The 26,781-nt window shown below is 46.0% G+C and overlaps 2 protein-coding genes and 1 pseudogene across 2 annotated transcripts; 2 read left to right on the top strand and 1 right to left on the bottom strand.

Annotated features, from left to right (window-relative positions):
• Positions 1–4,221: 4,221 nt before the first annotated feature.
• LOC146258173 (U2 spliceosomal RNA) lies at positions 4,222–4,434 on the top strand (annotated as a pseudogene).
• Positions 4,435–5,596: 1,162 nt separating this feature from the next.
• LOC146258172 (protein FAM180A-like) lies at positions 5,597–16,845 on the top strand. The gene is made up of 3 exons (XM_084672893.1): positions 5,597–5,857; positions 15,818–15,915; positions 16,004–16,845. The coding sequence occupies exons 1-3, from the start codon at positions 5,779–5,781 to the stop codon at positions 16,331–16,333; spliced, it is 507 nt and encodes a 168-aa protein (XP_084529019.1). The 5' UTR covers positions 5,597–5,778; the 3' UTR covers positions 16,334–16,845.
• On the bottom strand, positions 16,845–25,946 carry slc23a4 (solute carrier family 23 member 4). Its single transcript, XM_084672892.1, has 12 exons — positions 25,623–25,946; positions 24,759–24,899; positions 24,064–24,221; positions 20,795–20,954; positions 20,339–20,520; positions 20,058–20,178; positions 19,678–19,834; positions 19,062–19,315; positions 18,584–18,748; positions 18,328–18,436; positions 17,862–17,957; positions 16,845–17,628 (listed from the first exon to the last, which is right to left on the bottom strand). Exons 1-12 carry the CDS (start codon positions 25,668–25,670, stop codon positions 17,312–17,314), a joined length of 1,908 nt encoding a protein of 635 aa, XP_084529018.1. The 5' UTR covers positions 25,671–25,946; the 3' UTR covers positions 16,845–17,311.
• Positions 25,947–26,781: the final 835 nt, after the last annotated feature.

Genomic DNA, 26,781 nt, shown 5'->3' with positions numbered 1-26,781 from the left:
GTGGATGATAGGTTAATGCAACAAGCTATATCCCCCTTCAAGTAAAAGACACACAATGGGCCCAGTTATAATTGCGCAGTTTGTCACAGAGCCTTGTTTCCAGATCAAATAAGGGTATGCAAACGTGTAAGCTACCAAAAGAATCCAGACATGGTATCAGTCTACTTGACTGGTAAATATGTTCATGCACTGAAACATGCGCTGATCTTGAGCAATGTACTGTTCCTGAGAGGAGAGAAGAATGGGTCTGTCATAGCTGTCATGAAAATCTTAAGGTGGGAAACATGCCGGTCATAGCTGTGAGGAACAAGTTAGAGCTGTCACCCATTCCATCTGAACTCTGTGATCTGAACATACTTGAGAGACACATTATAGCCAAGCACATCCCATTTGCTAAAATCATCACCCTTCCCAAAGGACAACAGAAAGCAATTCATGGTGCTGTGGTTTGTGTACCTTCAGACGTGGAAATGACTGTAAACTGTTTACTGAGAAATGACTGTAAACTGTTTACTGAGACCAAATAGCCAAAGTCAGTTGATGAAAGAGAAGTTAAAAAGACAACTTAGCTATAAAGGTAATTATCAGTTCCAGACACTGAACATGAAGAAAGTTTTGACAGCCATTTTGAAGCTTAAAGACATTCATTCCGAGTACAAGGACATATCTGTAGAGAAGATGCCGCCTCTTGTGATCCAATTTTGTCAATGACACAAACGAACTGATGGACACTGATTCAATTCAATATTTATTTGTCATTGTCATAGAAAACAACGAAATTCTGTTTAGAGCATTCATACATTGCATAGTTTGACATAAAAGTGTAATACAAAGTGCAATATCCCTCCAATAAACTTCCCATAAATAAACCTTGTGTAAACCTTAGCTTAGTTGGAGTGCCTGCTGTTCAGCTTAGTGCAGCTGGAAAACCACACTAAGAAACCATACGTTAACACACTGCTGATGGCACAGTTGTAAAAGTTTGACATCACAGTGGTTTTCGGGATGTTGGCACTCCTCAGTTTCCTCAGATAGTAGAGGCTCGGAGAAAATCATGCAGCAACAGTTGTTAAAAATAAAAAGACTTTCGTGACCCAAATACAAATTCTGATGCGACAGATCAATGGGTAATCGCTTTCTCTCTTACAGGCTGTCCTCCTCAACTTTTTTTTTTTTTTATCTAACTATTTGTATTATCCGTGTGGTCCTTTTGCCATTTAAAAAAATGCTGTCCTTTCCGGTTTTCTGCAACCACATTGCGCGCGCATCCCAAATGTTTACAAACAAATAATTGGTCTATTGGAGGGACGTGTATCACGTGACAGATACACCACGTTTTCACGTTAGTTTTCAAAGACTATACGTTGATGAAAGCGATTTTCCTTTGCTAATGATGTTTTTCTAACTCCGTTTTAGTTGTATTTTTTTACGGATTATATAGCTCATTAGTAGGACCGTGAAGCCGTATATTAATATGACGATCCTGGGAATGAGTTAGGTCCCTCAAGGTACAGGAGGCTAATGCATCGACCCGGTATTGCAGTATACCTTCAGGAACGGGGCACTTCCCCTCTCGGGGAAAACAATATGTCTCATATAATGTCCTCATATATTGGATAGGGTTAGGAGATTGTAGTGTGTTGATCACAACTAGTACTATGTATTTCATAGAGATGTTTGGAAACAGATTTTCTCTGGATATGAAAATGGCAGCAAATGAAAAGCTTACAGAGAAGTATTGAGAAGTTTGCTATAACTAAACAGTGTGTGGACAGTTTAAAAGATGGTGATGAATATAAATATGATGATGAAGATAATGATGATGAGATTTTTGGGTGACTGGGGGTCACCCCAGTGGGTTTTTGTGGCTACTAGCGATCATCCGGGAGAGAGAAATGCAGTTGGGGCCCTCTCTCTCTCTCTCTCTCTCTCTCTCTCTCACTCTCTCTCTCTCTGTCTCTCTCTCTCTCTCTCTCTTTCTCTCTCTCTCTTTCTCTCTCTCTCTCTCTCTCTCTTTCTGATTTCGCCCCACCACTTTCGACTCAGTGGAGTATTGAGCGCATGTAATGTATTTACTATTAAAAAAAAAAAACTTTTGCAACAGAATTTATTCACAGAATGTTATTTAATTTCTTCTTGAAAGTTGATAAAATGCTTCTCCAAATTTCAGCCCATTTACTCTGTTAACTATAACGCACTTCTTCAAACGCTGACTGCAACAAGTGAATGCACTTGTCAGTCACAGTGATCTCCTAGCTACATCCAACCCGCCCCAGGAGAGACCATCGACCACCCCTCTCAACAACTCATTGCTGCTAACGCTATCAAGCATAGACTGTATTAAAAAACAAGTCAGTGCAGATGGTTTCCAAATTCTTCCCCACCACTTTTGGACCTGTGGTGCCACCTGTGTCGTCCAGTGTCTCGACAGCCCAGTACATTTACATTTAGTCATTTAGCAGACGCTCTTATCCAGAGCGACTTACAGTAAGTACAGGGACATTTCCCCTGAGGCAAGTAGGGTGAAGTGCCTTGCCCAAGGACACAACGTCATTTTGCACAGCCGAGAATCGAACCGGCAACCTTCTGATTACTAGCCCTAACCGCTCAGCAACCTGACTCCCCAATAGCTCATAGAGCTGCAGCTTTAATGATCTGTGGCGCTTCAGGACTCCCAGGAGGATGCCTGACCTCCAGTGAGTTAGCGCCTGCTTTAGAATTAGCATTAGCGTGAGCATGATTGTTAGCATTAGCGTCAGCGCTAGCCTCGGCCAGTGATCTAGTGGCGTTGGGAGGGCAAAAGGGCACATAGCGGACCCAGGACGAGGTGGAGAGACGTGAACTGATGCCAAAGGGCAGGTTGTAGACCTCTTCGCTCTCCAGCGTGTTGCTGGAGTCCTGATGAGCCTGGGTCCATGCTACGATACCTCGCTCCCGCTTCGATCCTGACCAACACCAAACAGAAAGGGGAGGAAGGACACGCACACACACAAGGAGAGGGGGAAGGAGAGAGGAATAATGAAATTAGATGAATGATTTCATACCACATATCAAAAACACAATTGACTGTTTTGTTGGTTTATCTGCCGACTAACTGACTGGCTGGCTGGCTGACTGAGTGACTGAGTGGGTCTCAACCAGGTATGGTGTTGTCCAGGAAGAACCCGAAGAAGCCTCCCACAAACATGCTGGTGGTCAGGAGCATCTGCAGCACCTGGTCCAGCTCCACCACAGTTGCTACGTTACGAGAAAGAAAACACCCCGATTGGCCATCGCTAGCGAAAATCGCTCCTCATTTGCATAAAGTTGAGAAAATCTCAACTCTGTCGCGTCGCTACCCACAATGCACCACGCAAGCGATTCGCCTGGCTCCATAGAAAATGAATGGAAAACATGTTGTCGCTCGCATTGCGTCGCTGCAGTGTGAACGCACCGTAACTCTATGATATGTCCCAGAAAATGAAATGCCAACTTCTTGACAAAAGCGGAAGTTTGTCACTACGCTTGTGCACAAAGCCTATTGGAGGGACGTGTATTACGTGACAGATACACCACGTTTCACGTTAGTCTTCAAAGACTACACGTTGATTAAAGCGATTTTCCTTTGCTAATGATGTTTTTCTAACTCAGTTTTATTTTTTATTTTTTTACGGATTATGTAGCTCATTAGTACAACCAGAGAATGTCTAATATAGAGAGAACTGCCACTCTCGGGAAACTTCCGAGTTCTGAACTGGGTGAAGTTCCATGTGAGGGCGCTAACGAGCGAGTGCAGAATGAATCTCCTTAAACAGGCTCTCCTTAAACAGGCTCTAGTACAACCGTGAAGCCATATATTAACTCTCAAACTGACGGTAGCGGAGGTGTTCTGCCAGCAGGACAATTTCCTGGGGAGGGAGTATGTCCTCACCCTTAAAACGGAGGCTCTCGCGGCGTCGGTGCTGGCGAAATGCCGGGAGCTGGCGCAGGAGCAGCCCCTGGCATCCTATGAGGTGGTGGATTTGGCCCCCTGAGGGGGGTTTCTTTTTGTTGAATTTTTCTGTTGGGCGCATGGCCCCCTGTGGTGGGTTGATCCCTTTGTTTTTGTCGCCCCCTGCTGTTTGTTTTCTGTGTTGCGGTTTCTGGTTTGTGAAGTGGGGAGTGTGTCTCTTTGAGTTTTTTATTTTTTTGCTGCCCCCTGCAATTTTTTTTGTGTTTCTGTTTTGTCATGTGATGTGGGTCATCCCCCCGTTTGTGTTTTGGTGTACAGTGTTTGGTATGAATACAAACCGTCAAAATAAAAGTCAGTTTTTAGTTTAATGTCTGTATGGTCTCCTACCCGGAGACCAAATATCACATTTATTTTTGGAACAGGGAGATGGAATAGAGGCTTGCTCCATCCACTCTATTGCATTGACCTGGTATTGCAGTACCTCTAGGAACGGCGCACTTCCCCTCCCAGGGAAAACAAGACGGCTAAGAAAAAGTCCTCATATATTGGGTTAGGAGATTGTGGTGTGTTGATCGCAGCTAGTACTATGTATTTCACGTTCTGGTAAGGTAGTCATGAAACAATGCCAAACCACTACTTCTGATTTTCGAACACTAAAAACCACAGAGAGATTTTTGGAAACAGGTTTTCTCTGGATACGGGTGGGGACACGCCTCTATGAGAAGTCCAACCACTGTCAGGCAGGATCTGTGGTCCTCTCATCTTCATTTAGGTTTCTGTTCAGGCTTTGACTGGATATCTCATGTGACTGGTGTGTTGGTACTGCAAGCTCTCTCCACCACAGCCAAGAGGACACGGACTGAGCTGGCTCCTCAAGTCAACCTGGCAGAAATACTAACGTTTCTGCTGTCAGTTTAACCACAGCTAATGAAACATAGATCCATAAACACTGACTGGAGTCAAGCTGACGTGTACTCCTGCAGGGATGCTGTTGTTTCAGCCTTTCATAAGTAGACTAAGTTCAGAACAGAGTATTTTTGTGAGAGCCTGTGTGCTATTCATGAACACAAGATGTTTCCCAAGGAAAGCTGGACTCAATATATAAAATACGTCTGTTATGAAAATGGCAGCAAATGAAAAGCATACAGGGAAGGATTGAGAAGTTTGCTATAACTAGACAGTGTGTGGACAGTTTAGAAGATGATGAATATAGATATGATGATGAAGATAATGATTTTGGGTGACTGGGTAAATTCTTGTAGCCACAAGCGATCATCCGGGAGAGAGAAATGCAGTTGGGGCCCTTTCTCTCACTCAGAGAAGCTGATAACTACCATCTGTCAGTACTGACAGACTGGAAATCAGCTGACCAAAGGGAGAGAGAGAGGGAGGGAGAGAGGGAGACATAGGGAGAGAGAGAGGGAGACAGAGAGAGAGGGACAGAAAGAGAGAGGGAGACGGAGAGAGGGAGGGAGGGACAGACAAAGAGAGGGAGGGAGACAGAGAGAGGCAGACAGACAGACAGAGGCAAGGAGACAGAGACAGACAGACAGACAGACAGACAGACAGAGGGAGGGAGGGAGACAGAGGGAGACAGACAGACAGAGGGAGGGAGGGAGTGTACAGGGGAGGGAGAGAAGGAGTCCAGCTCTGCACTGAGGCAAATTGAGTCTGAGGACTCCGATGATGGATGTCTAAGGTCTGATTTTGTGAAGTGTCTGTGGCTCTGACGTGTCTACAGACAGAAGAGGGACTAGACAGCAGCCCGTGTGGGGGTTACAGGTTACACTTGGGAGTGGGTCATACTCCACTCCATCCTGGGTCTGGAAGCAAGGGGCCAGGTCACCATGGCACCCTGGAAGGTGGTCGTAGTAACTCTGTTTTACTGTGTGATGGACCCGTGCATGGCTCAGCGGCGCAACAAAGGTGAGACGTTGTTCTGTTGAGTCGATTATTAGGCTGCAGTTTCTTGACATTTCTAAACTTCACATTTAAAATGTCATTAATAGTTCAGTCAAGACAATCACGTATTAGATTTGAGCATTTATTGTTACATGACATGGACATGTAGATTAACTTTGGCGGAGTGGATGATCTAAGGGAAGCACTCCCTGCCTCCTCGATGCAACACATACATACATGACATATGAGGCAGGGAGCAATAGAGATATAATCCCCCTGTTGGACAGATACAGACAGCATGGGGGAGAAGGGGACGGTGGAGGGTGGCAGCAGCACTGATCATACAACGACCGGGGTGAGTGTGTGCATATCCGCGCGTCTTTTAAAGACGCCTTATCGGATGTGGCCCAATGAATATGCGCTGCTACATGGGTGTGGTAGTGGGTGGAGTAAGGAAGGTGGAGTAAGACGCCTTACGTCCCCTATAACTGGCTGACGCGCGCTGCCCGATTGCCCTGCCAGAACTAGCTGCGCTTATTTCAGTCAAGACAATCACGTATTAGATTTGAGCATTTATTGTTACATGACATGGACATGTAGATTAACTTTGGCGGAGTGGATGATCTAAGGGAAGCACTCCCTGCCTCCTCGATGCAACACATACATACATGACATATGAGGCAGGGAGCAATAGAGATATAATCCCCCAACACACGCCACCACTCCGCCATGCAGACTATGTGTAGAGCGGAGCGCCGCTGCTCCTGAGCCACAGGAGGACCCCCTTACATCCCACTACGTACGTACTAGTGGCGAAAACAAGCGTTTTCTGGATGCGGGGGTCATGCTAGCATTAACGATGACTAAGACTATGTGTGCATATCCATCGTGTTACATACCATCTGATGTGCGGTTTACCGAGCCGTCCCACGCGCACATCCCGTCCAGACCCAGTGCTGGACGGAAGGTGAACCCGCGACAAGCCAAATACACCGACCATCTCCCCGGTACCCTTCTCATCCGACATCGGGCAGATAGCTACCTCCAGAGAGCTGCCCCTCTTTGCGCCCGTCAGCGAACTCATCAGGATGTACACAAAGGCAGCATGTACGCCGGAACACGAAGATATGCTTATCTAGTGAGAATAACTAGTGTCAGCAGAGCACCTGCCGTTCCCTGGCCGGTATCCAGGGTGTCTCCGCAGATATCTTGACTCGGACGCTGGATTCTGATCGATTGCTACCGAATCAGAGCACGTCTGCGGATCACCAGTGCTGAGACAAGATCTACGGAGACATTCTACAATGCTTGTGATCCGGTAACCTCTCATCCATACAGGGCAGAGTTACAGCTGTCTCTAGAGACCCATTCCTCTAGCGCCCGTCGGCAACCCCAAAGATGTACGCGAGGCGCATGGTGTACCATCAATGTCCCTATGTGAGAATGAGAAACAAATGTGTCGGCAGAGCACCCGCCGTTCCCTGGAGTCCAGGGCATCTCCAGAGATATCTCGATTCAGACTATGGATTCTGATTGATAGCTACCAGATCAGAGCACGTCTGCGGATCACCACGCCTAAACCGAGATCTAAAGAGATATTCTACTGTTATGGGTTAACAAGCCGACCCAGCCACCATCTGTAATGCAGGCTTGTGTATTGACACACAGCAATTAGTCCTTTGACCACATGGCCGCAAGCTTGTTCACGTCAAGCTCATAGATCTCTGGACTCTAACGATGTCCAGGGCATTGGGGCGTACATGGTGCTCGTAAGCCGAGGACGACCAGTCCCCATCATTCCAGCGTGGCTAGGCACTTGAAGATGCCCAGGTGGCAGCCCCAATCCGGAAGCTTTGCGATGTATACCAATCCTGGGACAGCCCACAGCGAATCGTTGAGCAAACCAGGATTTCGTCATGGCTTTGCCGGCATCGGTGACAACAGGGACTCGGAAGGCGGGACTCGGAAGGCGTCACCCCGGGCGACACGGCGTGACATAGGAGAGTGGACAAAACGCAGTTAGATCGAGAAATCACAATAGAGGCACCTTGCAAAGTATCAGGTTGGAATGTTCAGGACACTAAACGTTCACTGCACAATGGTGGTGAATTCCCCACACCGTGAAACATTAAAAGGTTGTGAAAACACTGACTCGAGTATTATCGCTGTATAGGCCCGAGTACCCTTGTTCAGTTGGACACCAGTAATTTGAAGAGCATAGCCCTTTGACAAGCAATGTCACAGAGGGCTCACATAAGTGGCCCTCAACCAACCTAACCCTCAGTGGCCTATGTGCAAGATGGGTAGATGATAGTAGACGTAATCTTGATCTGAATTCTGCTCTCTTGGCCCGTTCAGCAGCTTGCTGAGGGCTCCAAACACCTTAATTGAATACCCCGAACCCGTGTTTAACACGTCTGCGCTGTGCGCTCATTGCCTCTGCTTAGACCACAAAGTTGCATCCTTCATCCACCAATGTTGATTGAAAACCATCCTCATGTATTCGCCGGCAGACAAACATAGGCCTACATGTGCACCGCGCACGCACCCGGGCCTATGGTCTAGCACCGTCCGAGAAATGGCGGCATGCTTGCCTATCAGAACTCCTGAAATGAACAAGACAGTGCGCCACACCGTCTCTATAGCCTGAAAGACTGCGGTGCGCAATGAGATTCCCACACTCTGGTCCAAGTGAGCAGTCTGACTAGATTAATATGCACAGACCTCCTTATGATGTGGACCTTGCTTCGATATTACAACAGTAAACTTTTCCCTACGCAATAACAAGCATCACGATGGAATGCAATTCGTGTAAAGCCGTGAGATACGTCTCAAGAGCCAGGAAGCAGCCCCGTGGCCACAGGGCCTTGTCCGGAGAGCTCGATAACCCCCCAACCTAAAGAGGCAGCCGCGTCGGTACGAAAATCGAGGCGGAGGACGACTCCACGGAACCGTGATAGAAGAACTGACGCCGCGCCAAAGGCCTCACAGCCCACCCAGAACGTATATCCGACCGCACCAGTCGTGTACGCCATCACGAAAACTAGCACGCATTGAGAAGTCCAACAGACGGGACACGAACTCTGGGGCACGATGCATGCATAGAAGCGGTGCCCGAGCGGCCGCCACGACGCAGAGGACACACTCCGAGGGTAACGACGCCCGCATTAAACACTATCAGGAAATGCAGAGAACCAAGGTGACGGGCCTACGGTCAACTCAAGGACAGAGAAATGTGCATGCAATCAGACGCGTCCGAACACCTAGAGGCAGCGCGGGTGGAGATCACGGAACATCCCGACAAATCGTCCAGCAGGTGCACGATGCCGACTGGTGCTCATTACCAGGATCCAACATGGAGCCACCGACAGTGTGTCGATGTGTGCGGGCCGCTGCGGCGGCCGATACCACCGAGAGTAGGCTACAGCTGCTGCCCACCGACGCCAATTAGGTGCCACTGAGAGGCATGCAGCAAAATGCGCGGACCACCGGTCGTTGACATGCAGGCAGCCTGAGAAAGCTGTCTACTTGAGATGTGAATGCCAGAGTTAAATCCAGTCCCTCAGAACAGACGACAAGAGGGACCGTTGCAATCGTTTGGCTTCTCGTAACTGATAACCTATGTACTTGCGGTGAATCTAAATATTGGCACTCAGAATAAAGCGTCTGCTAAATGACCGATGTAACGCAGTCACATTAACACTGATGGTGTCAGTCATCCCAACCTGCAGAGACCCATTTCCGGGTGGTGCTTCTCCCACCCGGAACTCCCGGGAGACGTGGAATGTAGGCCCTATGTATCGGAATTGCCTAAATATATTGAGTACTATTGGATTCAGACACCTAAAAAGATGGTTCGACTTAGTTTGTAAATTTAAATGTACAGTATATATGTTTTACCTCCCAAAAAAATCCCAGAATTATACAAGGTATTGCGTATTATTTTCAGCACTACCACTAGTAACACTAAATCAACACTTGGTCCAAGGGTTCTTCCCAAACTCAGGAAGGTGGGGTTAATCTCATTCAGTTTTTTAAATCAAATACAATTCAATATAGTAGTGCATTTGTACACGCGGTGGATTTAAATATTGGCTTCTCCCACCCGGAACTCCCGGGAGACGTGGAATGTCTGTATTGAAAGTTTCGAAGCATGTATGCAGATAGACGTACCTTCATGCGAGTACCCATCGACCCACTAGCCTATACTAGCCACAGGGTAGGGGCACTCTGACGGCCCATCACACGTCAATTACACCCGCAACGATTTGCATAGCCACACTCCGCACACTTAGATGCGTGAGTCCAATTATCCCCACGCTCCCACAGCATGAGTACGGTTGGGGCCCACAGCTTGCTAGCTTGTTCCTTCCGTCAAGTACCTAGCATGACACTCGTAGCTAGCAACGCTAGACGCTGGTGTTTACCGTTACGGCACCCTCTTGCCGGTACATGTTTTGCCACACCAGCGTAGTGCATAGAGCTAGATAACCGTATGTCTATTGGACGTTCATCTGAAATGTCCGAAGTCACACATCCGAGATGGTAGTCTACGCTGTGGGCCCACACACGACGACAGACAGATACTGTGACGCTACTCAACTGGTTAACCGATAATATAGGGATACCATATTTCACTTAAGGATGTATTTGACGTTTGAATTAATTTGGCTGCCCTAACATCTGCCCGGAGACAGCAGACGAAATTAGCGTCTCTGGCTGACTGCTCATTTACACTTTCTATTGATCAGTGCGCACCCCTGAAATAAAGAATATTACAATGAACAATATTGACAAGCTGTTACGTAAGCACCGGCTAATACATTCCCGAAATCCGAGTATTCCGTTTGCACAGCGTATACTAAGCCTACTGAATGCCATGGCAATCAAACAATACAATCGAGTTAAAGAACCGCAGATACACAAACCCTTTCATTCGGGTACGCCATTCCTGATTACCAGCCGGTGGTGTCCTAAGACACGGTACCACGTCATTCCTCCCCTACAGTCAATGCGAAATCGAAGGCCACGGGAGCGCCTCCGAAGCAGTACCGGGGATCGGCGGATCCACCGCTGTCGTCGACCCCTCCTCCAGCGCGACGACCCGAGCACTCGTTTCCGCCAGAGACCTCGACGTCCAGAGGGGCCAACAGGACCGGGTCTTCCTCCCTGGACCAGAGCATTCTCAGCGGGCACCGGTCGGGAAGAGAAGGAAGGAGAAAGAGCGGCCTTGCAGCACTCCACGAACGTGCAGTTCATCATGATACACTCAAGGAAAGAGACACGACCAAGACATAGTAGAGTCCAGGATGCGTTGACCCGCCAATCCTGGTAGTAGGCGATCTTTGAGCCGACGCGAGTTACGCCGGGCCTGGCTACCTGTATCGTCGCAACCGCCGTCGGGGCGGTTCTCAGAGGCTGCGAATCCAGGCGAATGCCCGAAACCTCCCGCAAACACCCCCAACAACAACAGGCCACCCCCGGATTGCAAGAGCCGGACACAGCAACACAGGCGAAAGCAACAACCGACAACGCAGGAATACAAACACATTGGCAGCAGCACTGATCATACAACGACCGGGGTGAGTGTGTGCATATCCGCGCGTCTTTAAAGACGCCTTATCGGATGTGGCCCAATGAATATGCGCTGCTACATGGGTGTGGTAGTGGGTGGAGTAAGGAAGGTGGAGTAAGACGCCTTACGTCCCCTATAACTGGCTGACGCGCGCTGCCCGATTGCCCTGCCAGAACTAGCTGCGCTTATGTATTGAAAATGTGCATTTTTCCTAAAGACTATTTTGCATTGATGTGTTAACAACATATAGTCTCTAGATTACTTAGACATTTACTTATTTGAAAATGCAAAAACCTTTATTTTTTATATCTTTATTTAGTTATGAAAAGGCAACATAAATCAACTGCTTTCAGCCGATGCAGATGACAGGTTAATAACCACTGTGTTATGATAGCAGGAGCGCCATATATTATTCCAGTGATCATATATCAAGCTAAAGTTCTTTTAAACTTGTCTTGGCCACAGCAGAGAATCCTGCAGACACAGGGTCCAATCAGACCGGTAGACTGATACAGTACTGGTTCAAGACCCACATACTCTAGGCAACACAGCTCCCTGTCACATGTCTGCTAACACAGTACAGAGAGGCCTGTGTTCAATAGCTATCTCTGCTAACACAGTACAGAGAGGCCTGTGTTCAATAGCTATCTCTGCTAACACAGTACAGAGAGGCCTGTGTTCAATAGCTATCTCTGCTAACACAGTACAGAGAGGCTTGTGTTCAATAGCTATCTCTGCTAACACAGTACAGAGAGGCCTGTGTTCAATAGCTATCTCTGCTAACACAGTACAGAGAGGCCTGTGTTCAATAGCTATCTCTGCTAACACAGTACAGAGAGGCCTGTGTTCAATAGCATCTTACTCATCATCGTCCTGCCCAATCTGATAGTCTCCTGAAATTCGTAGCACATACTAACATATAAGATTATCATCGGGTGTACGTTTCCTGACACTTTTGTCCATTTCTTCTGTTCAAATGAATCTGGTGTTTTTACTTGATGAGGTTCTGAAGAAATCCATTTAGCAAAGATCGAATTCCTGTAAGTGACTCACCCTGTGTTTAATTCCATCCTTATCGTTCAGAGTTCTTCTGTTGTGTTTGGGATAAACATTGAGACAGTTTTGTCCCAAATTAGGATTTTCACCAAAGTTTTCAAAGGCTTATCTCAAATTCCTGGCCAGCAGCCAGTTTGTGAATTCATCCTTTGGCAACCGCAGTTCAGTGCTTCTGTGTTATTGCAACAGTGTGAACACAATTCATAATCCTATGATTATGGATGTATTGTTTTTTTCAACACTAAAAACACACACACACACACACACAGCATCCCTTATCCCACCCTGTGGACACGCCAGCACGACAGACTCTCTCTTGATATTTTTGGACCAACAGACCCATCTGTGTTGGTTTAAGGTGGTGGAGGAGGAGAGAGGATGTGACATCGAAGTAGTCTTTCTCTCTCCAGCTGGCTTGATCTCTCTGAAGTGCACATGTCTCCCAGATGGGCAACACTGATGTTGAGATACTAGAAGAATTCTTAGCACACACCTCACCTTGGTATTCCTATAGGATAGGATACCTCCACCCACATTCAGATACGGTTTGTGGAAGACGTTTTGGACCGTTGTTCTGTATTGTTCTGGATATTTGAGACTGGTTCTTTTTTCCTATTCACTCCCTGGCACGTATCTTGTGTTGGAAAGCAATTTCCTCATCAGGATGGCCTTTCATTTAAAAAATACTTTTTTTAAGACTGTAACAGCTGTCTAATGTTATGGATCACTGTAGTTTGACCCTTCCCAGCACCACCAGTTCTACTGAATAACTAGTTCCTTAAACGCTGACTGATTGAACCTACAGTTGTTAATATGTTTAAACCTTCACTCCAGTTATACTGTCGGCTGCTGAGTGGGTTTTAACTGTTAGCAGCTGCTGTGTGTATGAAAATATTTGAAACATTCCAACCATTAGCTGCTGCAGGAAACTGATAGCCACCAAAGAATAACGACTATGTCTCCAAGATTTCTATTGATGTAGATGTGTTCAAATATGTTTTTTTATCTAGGTTATTTGAAAGATGTCTCGGTTTGTACAGCAAGAGGAAATAACAACAATTTCATAACTTGTGATTTGGTTTCACTTGTTGTCTGGGATACAATATTATTATTCCAAGGATGAAATCTTTTAAAAACGGCAGTGTTTGATCATTTGTTGCTTAACCTTTCTTGCTATGTAACATCTAGTTAACTTTGTCTACTGAAACACAAGCACACAATGACCACTTAAATTGTCATGGAAATGTTGAGCAAAGGTTGGACAACAGTCAGTTGAAGGTTGTCCAAAGGTCGTCCAGATCTGGACCTGTAAAAAGACTTTCGTCATATTTTAGCAAAAATGTACAAAACGTGACTTGGCAGTTTCTGTGAAGATGACCTCACTGAGCTGTATGCTTAGAGAGCATTATGATTGCTGACTCTATTAGTCCAGCAGTTCCTAGAGGAACCATGTTAGCCCAGCGACAGACTAAGGAACCCAATTTGAACTCATTCTTTGAACACATTTCAAATATTTTCTTGCTGATCAATTCTTTGCATAGTGGTCTGAGGGATGCCTGCTATGCTGGACCAGAAACCATTTCCTTAGATAGTCAGTTCATCTTCAAGTAGGAATCCCTAGTTCGTCTGTTCTCGGGTTCTTGGCTGCCTGCTTGACTGTCTGCTCACTACATCTCCAACTCATCTGGGATATTATGACCCCCCCCCCCATACCTCCTGAACTGTACGTCTTAAAAGGTCCAGATTTAACACACTCAAGACTGAACCCTGGCTCAGTTCTAGGGAGGAGGAGACCTGGTGCTATTAAAGGGTTTACTGGACATTAAGTGGAAACAGTAGCTACACCATGTCTGGATCCTCTCCATCTACTGTACCTTCCTGTCTCTCCTTTCCAGCTTTTTACGTCCTCTCTCACCCACTCTTTCTCTTTCACGCTATTGTCTCTCTCTCTTTTTCTCTGTGTCTCTCTCCTTTCTGTCTCTCTCCTCTTTGTCTCTCTCTCTCATTCTCTCTCTCTGATAAATGATAACAACGCTGACCTGTTACATTAACTAGTAAACAGTGTTTCAGTCTAAGGCACGGGTTTTGGACCAAACGAGCATGCCGTTCTCATTTACGCTCACATCAAAACCGCGCTCCGATTAAGACCCATCCTGAGTTGCATTTGTCTGAGGGACAATCTTGGGCTCCGCTTCTGCCCTGCGTTCATCCACAATCTGCTGCCCACGTGCTGATCTGATGGGGGTATACATGTCTGCATTACCAGCCCCTGGACTGGGCCTCTAACAGGTCTGACCTCGACCTGCACTGATACGCTGTGTTATTCTTGCCCTGGGAAGACGAGAAGAAGAATTCTGTTGTTTTGTGAAAAAGGGGTGCAGGAAAGTGTGCTCATTCCATCTCTCTCTCCTTAATCTATTTCTCTCTTTTCGTGATCAGCTCTCTCTCTTTAATCTATTTCTCTCTTTTCGTGATCAGCTCTCTTTCCTTAATCTATTTCTCTCTTTTCATGATCAGCTCTCTTTCCTTAATCTATTTCTCTCTTTTCATGATCAGCTCTCTTTCCTTAATCTATTTCTCTCTTTTCATGATCAGCTCTCTCTCTTTAATCTATTTATCTCTTTTCGTGATCAGCTCTCTTTCCTTAATCTATTTCTCTCTTTTCATGATCAGCTCTCTCTCCTTAATCTATTTCTCTCTTTTCATGATCAGCTCACTCTCCTTAATCTATTTCTCTCTTTTCATGATCAGCTCTCTCTCCTTAATCTATTTCTCTCTTTTCATGATCAGCTCTCTCTCCTTAATCTATTTCTCTCTTTTCATGATCAGCTCTCTCTCCTTAATCTATTTCTCTCTTTTCATGATCAGCTCTCTTTCCTTAATCTATTTCTCTCTTTTCATGATCAGCTCTCTATTTCTCTCTTTTCATGATCAGCTCTCTTTCCTTAATCTATTTCTCTCTTTTCATGATCAGCTCTCTTTCCTTAATCTATTTCTCTCTTTTCATGATCAGCTCTCTTTCCTTAATCTATTTCTCTCTTTTCATGATCAGCTCTCTTTCCTTAATCTATTTCTCTCTTTTTATGATCAGCTCTCTATTTCTCTCTTTTCATGATCAGCTCTCTTTCCTTAATCTATTTCTCTCTTTTCATGATCAGCTCTCTCTCCTTAATCTATTTCTCTCTTTTCATGATCAGCTCTCTCTCCTTAATCTACTTCTCTCTTTTCATGATCAGCTCTCTCTCCTTAATCTATTTCTCTCTTTTCATGATCAGCTCTCTCTCCTTAATCTATTTCTCTCTTTTCATGATCAGCTCTCTCTCCTTAATCTATTTCTCTCTTTTCATGATCAGCTCTCTTTCCGTCTGCGGTCCGAGTGAAGAGAGGGATGGCATCCATGGTGAACCCAACCTTCCACACCTCCATACAAGACGTCAACCTACTCTTTGAAGTGAGCACTTTTGTATAAAGACCAACTAACACACTGTATACTGAGTAGTACCTAACCTCTGAGTTTCTCATCCATCTGGCCATGCTAGATCCTGCTGGCAGGCCTACAGTTTGGGGGCGAGGCGGGCCGCTTTTCCCTGCCGGACGCTGAACTGGCCTCCCTTCGCCAGACCAGGAAGCTGGAGGTCATCTGTGACGACGTGCTCCCCAGGAAGCTGACCGAGGTGCGACGCCTGACCTCTGACCTCAGCAGTCACCTAGGCCACCTGAGACCAGAGGACTTTGAGCGCACAGTGCTGACCATGGTGTACACTGCCCAACGAATCTCCAATTCCACCTCCGGCCACCAGAGGGAGGCATGGGCAAAGTCTTTTGTCAGTTTGTTCCAAGCCATCAAACAAGACCTGAGTCCAGAATAAAAACCTTTTGCCGGGGACCTGCAAAACCGCCACCAAAATGATAGTTTGTCTGTGGAGTGGTTTGGCATGTGGTTCTGGTGGACTCCTAGCCTATGCCAGGGACGGTTGGTCAGACTTGACTTCAGACTGTACATCTGTCTTTTTGTGTGATATTTTTCCATGACTATGATTTTATTTTCTTTCATCTGGACTTCATGGTTTGAACTTTAAATGATGTGTACAGATTGTTGGAGTTGTAACCAGGGAAAACACTGTGGAGATTTTTGGACAGGGCCGTTTTAACTATATAGCCACCTTGAATGAATCAAACAATATTAGTGCCAGGTAAACATATTACAGATTCTAATTGTTGAGCAGTTTAGTATTGCTATTGATCTGCATTTATTTCCATTTAATTTCCATTTATATTAATTATTAGCACCGTGGCAATGTTGTTTGACTTGACAACAGGCACATATTGTGAACATGCTCTTTGCAAACTTGAAAATGTATATATAAAGGAATCAATATGTTTACAGTCTGTTAATGTTTAAGAAGTATAGTTCCTTTAAAAAACCACATTTCAGTAAAATTCCAGTACAGTTTTTAAACATTTAGGATAAATGTACATCTTATGCATAAACATTTGCCATACATTCATTTGCCATTCACACATGCCGTACAACTCTAATGACACATAATACAGTTGCCGTACAACTCTAATGACACATAATACAGTTGCCGTACAACTCTAATGACACATAATAGAGTTGCCGTACAACTCTAATGACACATAATACAGTTGCCGTACAACTCCAATATTTAGCTTCACACTCTCCCTGACCAGTGAAATCACTTCTTTTCAACACAAAGTATACCTTGACAAAACCCACAGCACAGCACACAGATTGTGCTTTTACACTGACGTTTAGTGTCTGCAGAGCGAGTCCATACTCAGCCTCTGTTGCTGTTCTTCCAGTGTCTCGACAGCCCAATAGCTCATAGAGCTGCAGCTTTAATGATCTGTGGCGCCTCGGGATTCCCAGGAAGCTGCCTGGCCTCCAGTGAGTTAGCGCCTGCTTTAGAATTAGCGTTAGTGTTAGCATAATTGATAGCATTAGCGTCCGCGCTAGCCTCGTCCAGTGATCTAGTGGCGTTGGGAGGGCAGAAGGGCACATAGCGGACCCAGGACGAGGAGGAGAGACGTGAACCGATGCCAAAGGGCAGGTTGTAGACGTCTCCGCTCTCCAGCGTGTTGCTGGAGTCGTCCTGATGAGCCTGGTTCCATGCTACGATACCTCGCTCCCGCTTCGATCCTGATCAACACCAAACAGAAAGGGAGGGGGGGGGCATATTATTGATTTTATGATAGGTGAGATGAATGATTTCATATCACATATCAAAAACACAATTGACTGTTTTGTTGGTTTATCTGCGGGAGTGACACTGACTGACTGACTGACTGACTGGCTGACTGGCTGGCTGGCTGGCTGGCTGGCTGGCTGACTGACTGGCTGGCTGGCTGGCCGGCTGACTGAGTGGGTCTCACCAGGTATGGTGTTGTCCAGGAAGAAGCCGAAGAAGCCTCCCACAAACATGCTGGTGGTCAGGAGCACCTGCAGCACCTGGTCCAGCTCAACCACTCCTGTTATTGTCATGGTAACAGTACACAAGATCATTCTGGGCTATGACCTTATTTTGACATGGCAAGCAACAGCTATGTATTGGCAAATAGGGTATATAATGCAGCCACAACACACATACATGTTAAAACTGCAATATAACAATGCTAAAATGGTAACAACACTATACATATGATGTGAAGAGTCCCAGACAGTTTGTATGTTAAGTTAAGTTAATTTTGGCTATAGCAAATATTGAGGTGATTGTGTGAACAATGTTCAGCTGAGATTAATGTTGTTGGTTTGAGAGGCTTGATCGCCTGGGGGAAGGAACTGTTAGTGAGTCTGGTAGCCTCATATGAAGCCACATATAAACCATGACATGTCTCTTACCTGTGGCTATTGCTTTAGGGTTCTTGAACAGCCAGTTGGGTATGACTAGCCCAGAGAACATGGAGAATCCAAAGATGAAGATGTTTCTGGACGAGTTCATGTCTGCATACTGAGAACGCCAGGGACATATTTGTCAATGTTTCGTCAGTATAGCTATATAGTCAATCAGTGCCCATACACATAACTCCCCCGATGAACGTTAGCAGTAACAACTTTTAATATTTCCACATTTGAACTGTGAGAGATAAAAGTTCACCTGGAGGTTGGAGACTCCAGCAGCCGATATGACCCCAAACATGACCATGAACATTCCCCCCACCACAGGGGTGGGGATGGTGGTGAAGATGGCCCCCACCTTACCAAACACCCCCATGACGATCATCATCACACCGCTGGCCACGATCACCATGCGACTGCCCACCTGTGAGGAGCCCAGCATGCCCATGTTGAGGTCACCAGCACACACCCTGACTGTGCTCTCTGTTATGTTAGGAGGACGTACCAAGACACACCCTGACTGTGCTCTCTGTTATGTTGGGAGGATGTTGCCCTTGGAGAACAAGCTGAAATAACTGTCACCCTGAGAATGAACAATCTCCATTCAAAAAAACTCCACATCGAACTGAATTTGGTCATCTTGTTTTTTTGAATAAGCAAGTTCATTACTAATATTTGTGCCCTTAAATGTGATGGGGCATGTTTGCAGTCAAGCCATCAGTGTGTCTGGGTCTCACCTTGGTGATGCCCAGCGCTCCTACGTTCTCACTGTAAGAGGTAGTGCCGTTGCCTGTGCCCCAGGCTCCAGCCAGCAGACACCCCAGTCCCTCGATGCCGATCCCCCGGTTGATGGCATGTTTGGGGGGAGGAGGTGCCCCTGACAGCCTGGCGCAGGCGTGGTAGTCGCCCACGGACTCGATCATGGAGGATATCACCCCCGCCAAGATCCCCACCACCCCCGCCAGACTCACGGTGGGAAGACCCCACTGACCTGGGGAGAGATTCAGTGGATGCTCAGGGTAGTTATATAACATGTCTGCCTTTCTATATTTATATACTATAGGCCAGAGACGTCATTTCAAGTTAGAAAGCTCACTGAGTGGATGTGATAAACACCCGACCGAAAACAACAGTTTTCAAAACTTTTTGCCATTTGGAACAAGAACAGGTACATTGGAATAATTTTGGTCCATCGCGTGACAGTTTCTTACTGCACTGGCAGCTAAATGTACTTGTTTTAAGCATAAGCAAGCTCAAAAACTAACATGGTTCAATTTGATAGGGCATTCCTGCAGCTTGTCTGGCTCGTTTTGACCAGCTCAAGAGTGTGTGTTGCCGTGGCCTCCGCCCTACCAGGGTACGGGAAGCGGAACCAGGGGGCTTGGCCCACCACATCCCCCTTCAGGTCGGTGCGTGCCAGGTGCCCGTACTGCTCTGGGTTGGGCGGGAGAACATTGAACACCGTCAGGATGTAGCAGATGAACCAGGACAGCGTGATGCCCAGCAGCACCTGCAGACAGGTAACACACACGTTATAGAACTCACACACCTGGATTAGCTCAAGCTGTTTGTCTTCCTGTTCAACACATTTTAAACCCGGTTCCCAGACACATAAGAAGTGAGGCATTGGGAGGAAGAGATTTATCCCCGCACCTTGGACCCAGAATTCAGGTTCTTTCATTTGGCAAAGTTACACTAGCCACTAACAGAGGCTGACGTTCCATGGGACTCACTGGGAGGATCTGGAAGATGTATATCCTGGAGGTGTGGAGCTTCTTGGTTTTGGTGTACGTGGGGAACGGGACTGGGATGTGACGCAGATACTGAGAGAACAGGATGATCAGCACTGTTGTCCTGTGGGGGAGAGAGAGGGAGGGGGAGAGAGAAGGAGGGAGATAGAAAGAGAAGGAGGGGAGAGAGAGAGAGGAGATGGGAGGAGACATCTCTCCATCGTTACTCCAGTTGACCTGCTGTTCTGACCCAGGAGGCCTCGTCAACACTGAGGCTCACGTACATGGAGGAGATGCCCCAGTGGTTTCCAGCGCTGGTGCCGGCAGAGTCGAACAGGGACAGGCCAATCAGGGCGATGGTGGGGGCGATGGTGAGGGGGCCAATGAAGCGCATGAAGAGGCCGATCAGGCCAGAGAATCCAACCAGAACCTGGAACAGAGAACCCACCATGATGGAACCCTGCAACTGGAGACAAGAGACATAAAGGATGGTCAGTGTCAATCAATCAATAAAGAAAATCTGTCCATAAATATATCATTTAGTAATTTAACATGTTTATATATCCAATACAGAATATCAACGGGAAATTAATGGTTATTCCATAATCAAAAAGAACAACTTGCGATGTGGTTTAATTCAAGTTTGTGTTAGTCTCTTTCGATTGAACTTCACCCTCCTGTACAGTGGGTGGCAGTGATGCACCTTTAGGACCACTTATAAAAAGAAGAAGATGACTCACAGCTCGCATGCGGCTCTGCCACACCTCTATGAAGACGGGCGAGGAGGCGTTGACCAGAGATGCATTCTGGGTCCAGGCTGGGCAGGTCCACTCTGGCATAGAGAGCATAGCCATGGAGGGGGCAAGCAGGGTAAAGGTACCTCCCTGGAGGATGGGCAATCTGTGGTGTGTGTTTGTGTGTGTGTGTGAGTGTGTGTGTGTGTGTATGTATGTGTGTTTGGGTGGAGGTGGCAGACAGACGGACAGGTACACAAAGACACAGAGCGTCAGAGAGGTATAGAGAGGTCTGGTTTGGGCGGTGAAGTGAAGTGGAACTGTTGTGCTCAAGTGAGGAGTTGCAGAGAGGCTCTCCTGTACAGTTCAGTGGACAACAGCGACTCTTTTTCCTCATGGCGGCCCCTTCCCCTCCTAGGCTGATTTGAGTCTCGTGAGGAGATGAAGAGAGCATGTTTCTCTAATCTGCAGTTACACGGCCTCTGTGTTTTCTTTAAAAAAAAACACTGTGTTGCCCACATATGGATGAACAACCAAGGGACTTAGCAGAGTCAATAATCTAGTCATTTTATAACTGACATGAACATTACCTTCACAACAACATTGATGAAAACCCGGATGTAACCTTTCAACCTTGCTAATCTTAGCGCCGTTCAGGTCCAGCTCGCGGAGAGAGGGGCGTGCAACCACAAGGTTCAGTTGACTTTCCAGTGTGCCCTGAGTGTGTGTTCTCGAGGCTGTGTTGACCCTGGTTAGATCTGGCCTGTGTTGTGGTCACCACACTCCAGCCAATGTGCTCAACACACACATGGTTCCCCCACTGCTGATTTCCAGATATTTGAAGAAAGACACAAAAGCATCCGTGCTGATAAGCTTGAGGAATGTGTGGATTTAATGTGAACCAGATTCCAAACCTAATAAGATGGAAATTCCAACCTAATCCTATTATGATACTAATACAAGGGCCAGGTTGGACCTTACAGAACTTCGGTACACAAACACCTGGAATCACCACACTGCTGATGCTACCAGACAGTTCTAGAATGAAGCTTCAAAACGGCAAGAGATAATTGTAACCTTTACATTATATTATACTATGTATATTCAGTATGTTATATTTGATTGATATCATCAATATCAATTTGATGATGTGGCTTCATGAGAGTTCCAGGAAGTCCATTAAACATGTTAACTACAGTTTAATGGGACTCTTTATAAGTTATCTCATTTTTGGTAGCTCGAACTTTAGTCATTAATGAACCATCTAGTAATATCTCACCTCCTATTATCACTCTCATATAATCAGAAGAGTAACTTATAGTGTTAGGCTATCAAAACAAGCCAAAAGTCCTTGGCATCCAAGATTTTGTACAATCATTTTCTTATTTTATTTTTTTGAATTTGTGCGGCAATAATGCAAGTTCAACATTGTTAGTGTTTAGCTTTTTCATTTGATGAACTTGTGATAGATGAATGAATCCCTTCATGTTGAGATAATCCCTCGATTGACCCTGTGGCCAGGGCAGAATATTCTATTGTGTTGTGAATCATAAGCCTAGGCCACTGACCTGAATAGTGCAGCTGACCACAGCCAGGAAAGACTGAGAGGGGAGGAAAACAGCTAGTTCTGCTCTGGCTGGTTCATCACATGGTATGGCTGTGTTGGGCTTGTTAAAGGATAGCCCTATTACTCCTGGTGCTAGGACAGGAACAGGAAGTGCAGTGACAAAAGATGGCCGCTTGGGACCGTTGTTCCTGGTGATGATGTGGGTTTTGTGTCAGGCATTGTGTGCTAAAGTGAGGTGTTGTGTGCTAAAGTGAGGTGTTGTGTGCTAAAGTGAGGCGTTGTGTGCTAAAGTGAGGCGCTGTGTGCTAAAGGGAGGTGTTGTGTGTTAAAGTGAGGTGTTGTGTGCTAAAGTGAGGTGTTGTGTGCTAAAGTGAGGTGTTGTGTGCTAAAGTGAGGCGTTGTGTGCTAAAGTGAGGCATTGTGTGCTAAAGTGAGGTGTTGTGTGCTAAAGTGAGGAGTTGTGTGCTAAAGTGAGGCATTGTGTGCTAAAGTGAGGTGTTGTGTGCTAAAGTGAGGTGTTGTGTGCTAAAGTGAGGTGTTGTGTGCTAAAGTGAGGCGTTGTGTGCTAAAGTGAGGCATTGTGTGCTAAAGTGAGGTGTTGTGTGCTAAAGTGAGGAGTTGTGTGCTAAAGTGAGGCATTGTGTGCTAAAGTGAGGAGTTGTGTGCTAAAGTGAGGAGTTGTGTGCTAAAGTGAGGAGTTGTGTGCTAAAGTGAGGAGTTGTGTGCTAAAGTGAGGAGTTGCAAAGAGACCGGATGTGGGTTTTGTGTGACTGACGCGCTCGTGTGTGGGCTAAACTACCCTATGAGGGGCTGTGAGGGACATTATTCAGAATGCCCTCACACACAGTACTGAAAAGCTCTCACACACACTACTGAAATGCTCTCACACACACTACTGAAAAGCTCTCACACACACTACTGAAAAGCTCTCACACACACTACTGAAATGCTCTCACACACACTACTGAAAAGCTCTCACACACACTACTGAAATGCTCTCACACACACTACTGAAATGTGGTCATATACACAACTGAAATGCTCTTGCATAATATTGTGGAATATAATGGTTCAGTGGTGAATACGAGCATTACAATTAAAAAGGAAGGCCTTCCTTTCAACTGAAGGAAACAGGAAGTTCACACCAGGAAGTGCTTCCGTTGCAACTGAAATTTTCATGTGTGTATGAGAGCTTTTCAGTAGTGTGTGTGAGAGCATTTCAATAGTGTGTGCGAGAGCTTTTCAGTAGTGTGTGTGAGAGCTTTTCAGTAGTGTGTGTGAGAGCATTTCAATAGTGTGTGCGAGAGCTTTTCAATAGTGTGTGCGAGAGCTTTTCAGTAGTGTGTATGAGAGCTTTTCAGTAGTGTGTGTGAGAGCTTTTCAGTAGTGTGTGCGAGAGCTTTTCAGTAGTGTGTATGAGAGCTTTTCAGTAGTGTGTGTGAGAGCTTTTCAGTAGTGTGTGTGAGAGCATTTCAGTAGTGTGTGTGAGCGTAAAGCTTTTCAGTAGTGAGTGTGAGAGCATTTCAGTAGTGTGTATGAGAGCATATTCTGAATAATGTCCCTCACGGCCCCTCATACAATCCTATGGTGTATACTCACACATTTTATGACCCTGCAACACCATATGCACACACACACACAGACACACCCAAACACACACACACAGAGACACACCCAAACACACACCCGCAGAGACGCCCACACACACCTGACTCCAAAGGTGACCTGCAGCAGAGTGCAGACTCCGGACACAAAGAAGATGGTGCTGATGAGGTGGCTCTGCGTCAGGCCGTCGTGCTGCAGACACAGGCCCTGGGACAGGATCAGCGGGATGGCTATGATGCCCCCGAACGCCGTCAGGCAGTGCTGGAGACACAAACGGCAGACAGACGGGGTTCAACAGCGGGGAGGGAAAGAGACGTTGTCACTGTTCGAAGGGACAGTTTGAGCCATAGAAAGGAATGGATGAAAAGCACAGTTAAAGTCCGGGAGAATACTTAGGGAACGTATAAGGTTATCAAATCGGAATCAGAAATTGCATCGCATCTGTCTGGATTAGCAGTAGTCCTTCAACAACTCGTGCAGCCTTCGGTCTGACTGAAACTTCCTACATAGGAATGTACAGGTCTGCCAGAGCTTGTCATGTGACGCTGTCATGATGTCCTTTCCGTTTTCCTCCACATCCTTTTACTGGAAACTGGGTTACTAACTAACTGCTGATATGATCATGTGGGCTAATTACATCAATGGACTCCCAGGGGACCCCCAGCCTCAACCACATCTGCATATTCAGCGTCTGTGCTAAATCGTGACACATTTTGGACTGATGAGGAAGGGCTTTTAGGCGTACATGGTCGTGGAAACAATGTTGAAATAGAATACAGCAGAAGGCAGGGTTGGTACCTGGATGCCCAGGATGATGCAGAGGTACCACGGAGGGACGTCGGTGACGCAGTAGGCCAGCTTGTTCCTGTTCTCATCCCCGGAAAACTCAGACTCGTCGCCATCCTTCTCCTCTGACAGGTCGCACAAATGGCTGTCGGTCTGCATCACACACACACACACACACACAAGAACGCACACACACACGCACCCATGTGTTTTCCATGTTTCAATATATTCAATATATACATTCCTTGGCGACAGAATGTTTTATAAGATGAACGTTTACGATTATCTGGTAAAGATTAACATCAATTTTGTTAACACTACATTTCTTTCACGGCAACTTATCATAAAAACAATAATATGCCCTTAAACAACAACACTGACAAGACACAGACAAGTTAATTTCTTCATGTGTTTTTCATCCCTCAGTTCAATGCCCCACTCCACAGGAATGGGACAGGATCGTCCCTGGAGCCTTTAACAACCACTGATGCAAATATCTCAAGAGAACACCCTGATCTCCGTCAACTCCTGTTTTGAGTTCAGTTCTCTCAATGTACCTGTGCAGATTGTGATAAGCTCGCTTTCCTCATACCGATAAAGCCTGCATCACTGATTAACCCTGCATTCCAGAAGTTTCACACATTTTATTAGCTAACTCTCCAACCCATTTAGATATGTTGTTGAATAAGATGTTTATTAGATGTTCCCAACATAAGGTCCTCTCTCTTCAAGAAAGTAATAACGGCAACATACCGCTTTAGTATTTCTAAGGGGTAACAGTCTATTGTAAATCTCTATCGTATCATATAATTGGCATTCCCATACTTACAAAAACACCCGTAAAAGAAGAATGTAAGAAATGGTTTTAATACTCACAGCGAAGGCATAGCTGTCCAAGCCATTGCTGTCTTTCTCGGGGGGCATTGTCCTATCTCAGGTAGAATTCTAGGCCGGGGTCCCGATTTCAATAAATACAGAAGGAGAGAGAGAGAGAGTGTGGATGGTTTATGTTTGAGAAGTGTTTGTGTACAAGCGAGAGAAGGTGGGAGGAAAGGGGCAAAGGGTGGGACTACTGAGGGAGACAGAAAGAGAGGGAGGAGTCAGAGAGACACAGAGGGCAAGAGAGAAAGAGGGGGAGGGAGGGAGTTAAAGAGGGAGTGAGAGAGGAAGAGAGAGAGGGGGATGAAGAAGGAAAGAGAGATAAGGGGAGGGAGGGGGAGGGAGTGGGAGTGAGTCAGAGTAAGCAAGAGAGAGAAGGAGAGAGGGAGATAGAGGGAGAGAGAGGGAGATAGAGAGAGGGAAAGAGAGGGAGAGAGAGGGAGAGAGAGGGAGGGAGGGAGAGTGAAGGAGCTAAGACACGAGACTACTGCTGTTGCTGATTGTGAGTCAAATGAATCTCACCAGATACACATGTGAACCCAATTTCAGACAGGCAGCTGATCAGCCCTTCGGAAACTCAGGGCACTGAGGACTGGTTTCTCTTATTCTAGTTTCTCTTTCTTCCTCCCCCCCTCATCTTTCTCTCTTCACCAATAGCATCACAAGACAAGGGTCCTTGTAGGCCTACACATGACATATCCTCCCTATATATTATCACTGGAACATGGTCCACAGTCCCATTGTTTCAAACCGTGTTTGTATAATTAGATGCGCTGTAATATTGCAGTTTCTGTCCTTCAGTGTTTGTTCAGTGGCTGACGGGACTTGATAAAAGGCCTTGGGTAAAACTCTGCAGCTTTAGGTTTACTTTGGTCATGTACTTATAAAGTGTTGAAAACAAATATGCAACTGCATTATCACTGACAAGCCGTTTGACAACTACATCCCAGTGTGTGCTTTGCTACAAAGACCTTTTTCACTTACACCTCTGTGAGTGGTTTATTAATATTTAAATGTCATGCCATCATGTTATTTGCATGAGAAACTTAATGTGCTTCTGGACCAGCTCATCAGTAATGTCTTGGAAATGTTTAAACAAATCTTAAACTATGAATGAAAACTACGAATAACTGATCGACTCAAGTCAAATTACAGC

The sequence above is a fragment of the Hypomesus nipponensis genome, chromosome 14, assembly GCF_054491055.1.
Source record: "Hypomesus nipponensis isolate SF chromosome 14, ASM5449105v1, whole genome shotgun sequence".
Lineage (NCBI taxonomy): Eukaryota > Metazoa > Chordata > Actinopteri > Osmeriformes > Osmeridae > Hypomesus > Hypomesus nipponensis.
This window is presented reverse-complemented; position numbering and strand designations above follow the sequence as displayed.

What these genes read in the sequence shown, in the direction of transcription:
- slc23a4 (XM_084672892.1), bottom strand. Translation starts at nt 25,670, where the DNA reads ATGCCCCCCGAGAAAGACAGCAATGGCTTGGACAGCTATGCCTTCGCT. An exon ending in CACTGGGGCATCTCCTCCAT is followed by an intron (nt 20,179 to 20,338) that starts GTACGTGAGCCT and finishes TCTCCCCCACAG; the next exon opens with GACAACAGTGCTGATCATCC. An exon ending in CTGGAGTCTCCAACCTCCAG is followed by an intron (nt 18,437 to 18,583) that starts GTGAACTTTTAT and finishes TGGCGTTCTCAG; the next exon opens with TATGCAGACATGAACTCGTC.
- LOC146258172 (XM_084672893.1), top strand. Translation starts at nt 5,779, where the DNA reads ATGGCACCCTGGAAGGTGGTCGTAGTAACTCTGTTTTACTGTGTGATG. An exon ending in GGCTCAGCGGCGCAACAAAG is followed by an intron (nt 5,858 to 15,817) that starts GTGAGACGTTGT and finishes TTTCATGATCAG; the next exon opens with CTCTCTTTCCGTCTGCGGTC. An exon ending in ACGTCAACCTACTCTTTGAA is followed by an intron (nt 15,916 to 16,003) that starts GTGAGCACTTTT and finishes TGGCCATGCTAG; the next exon opens with ATCCTGCTGGCAGGCCTACA.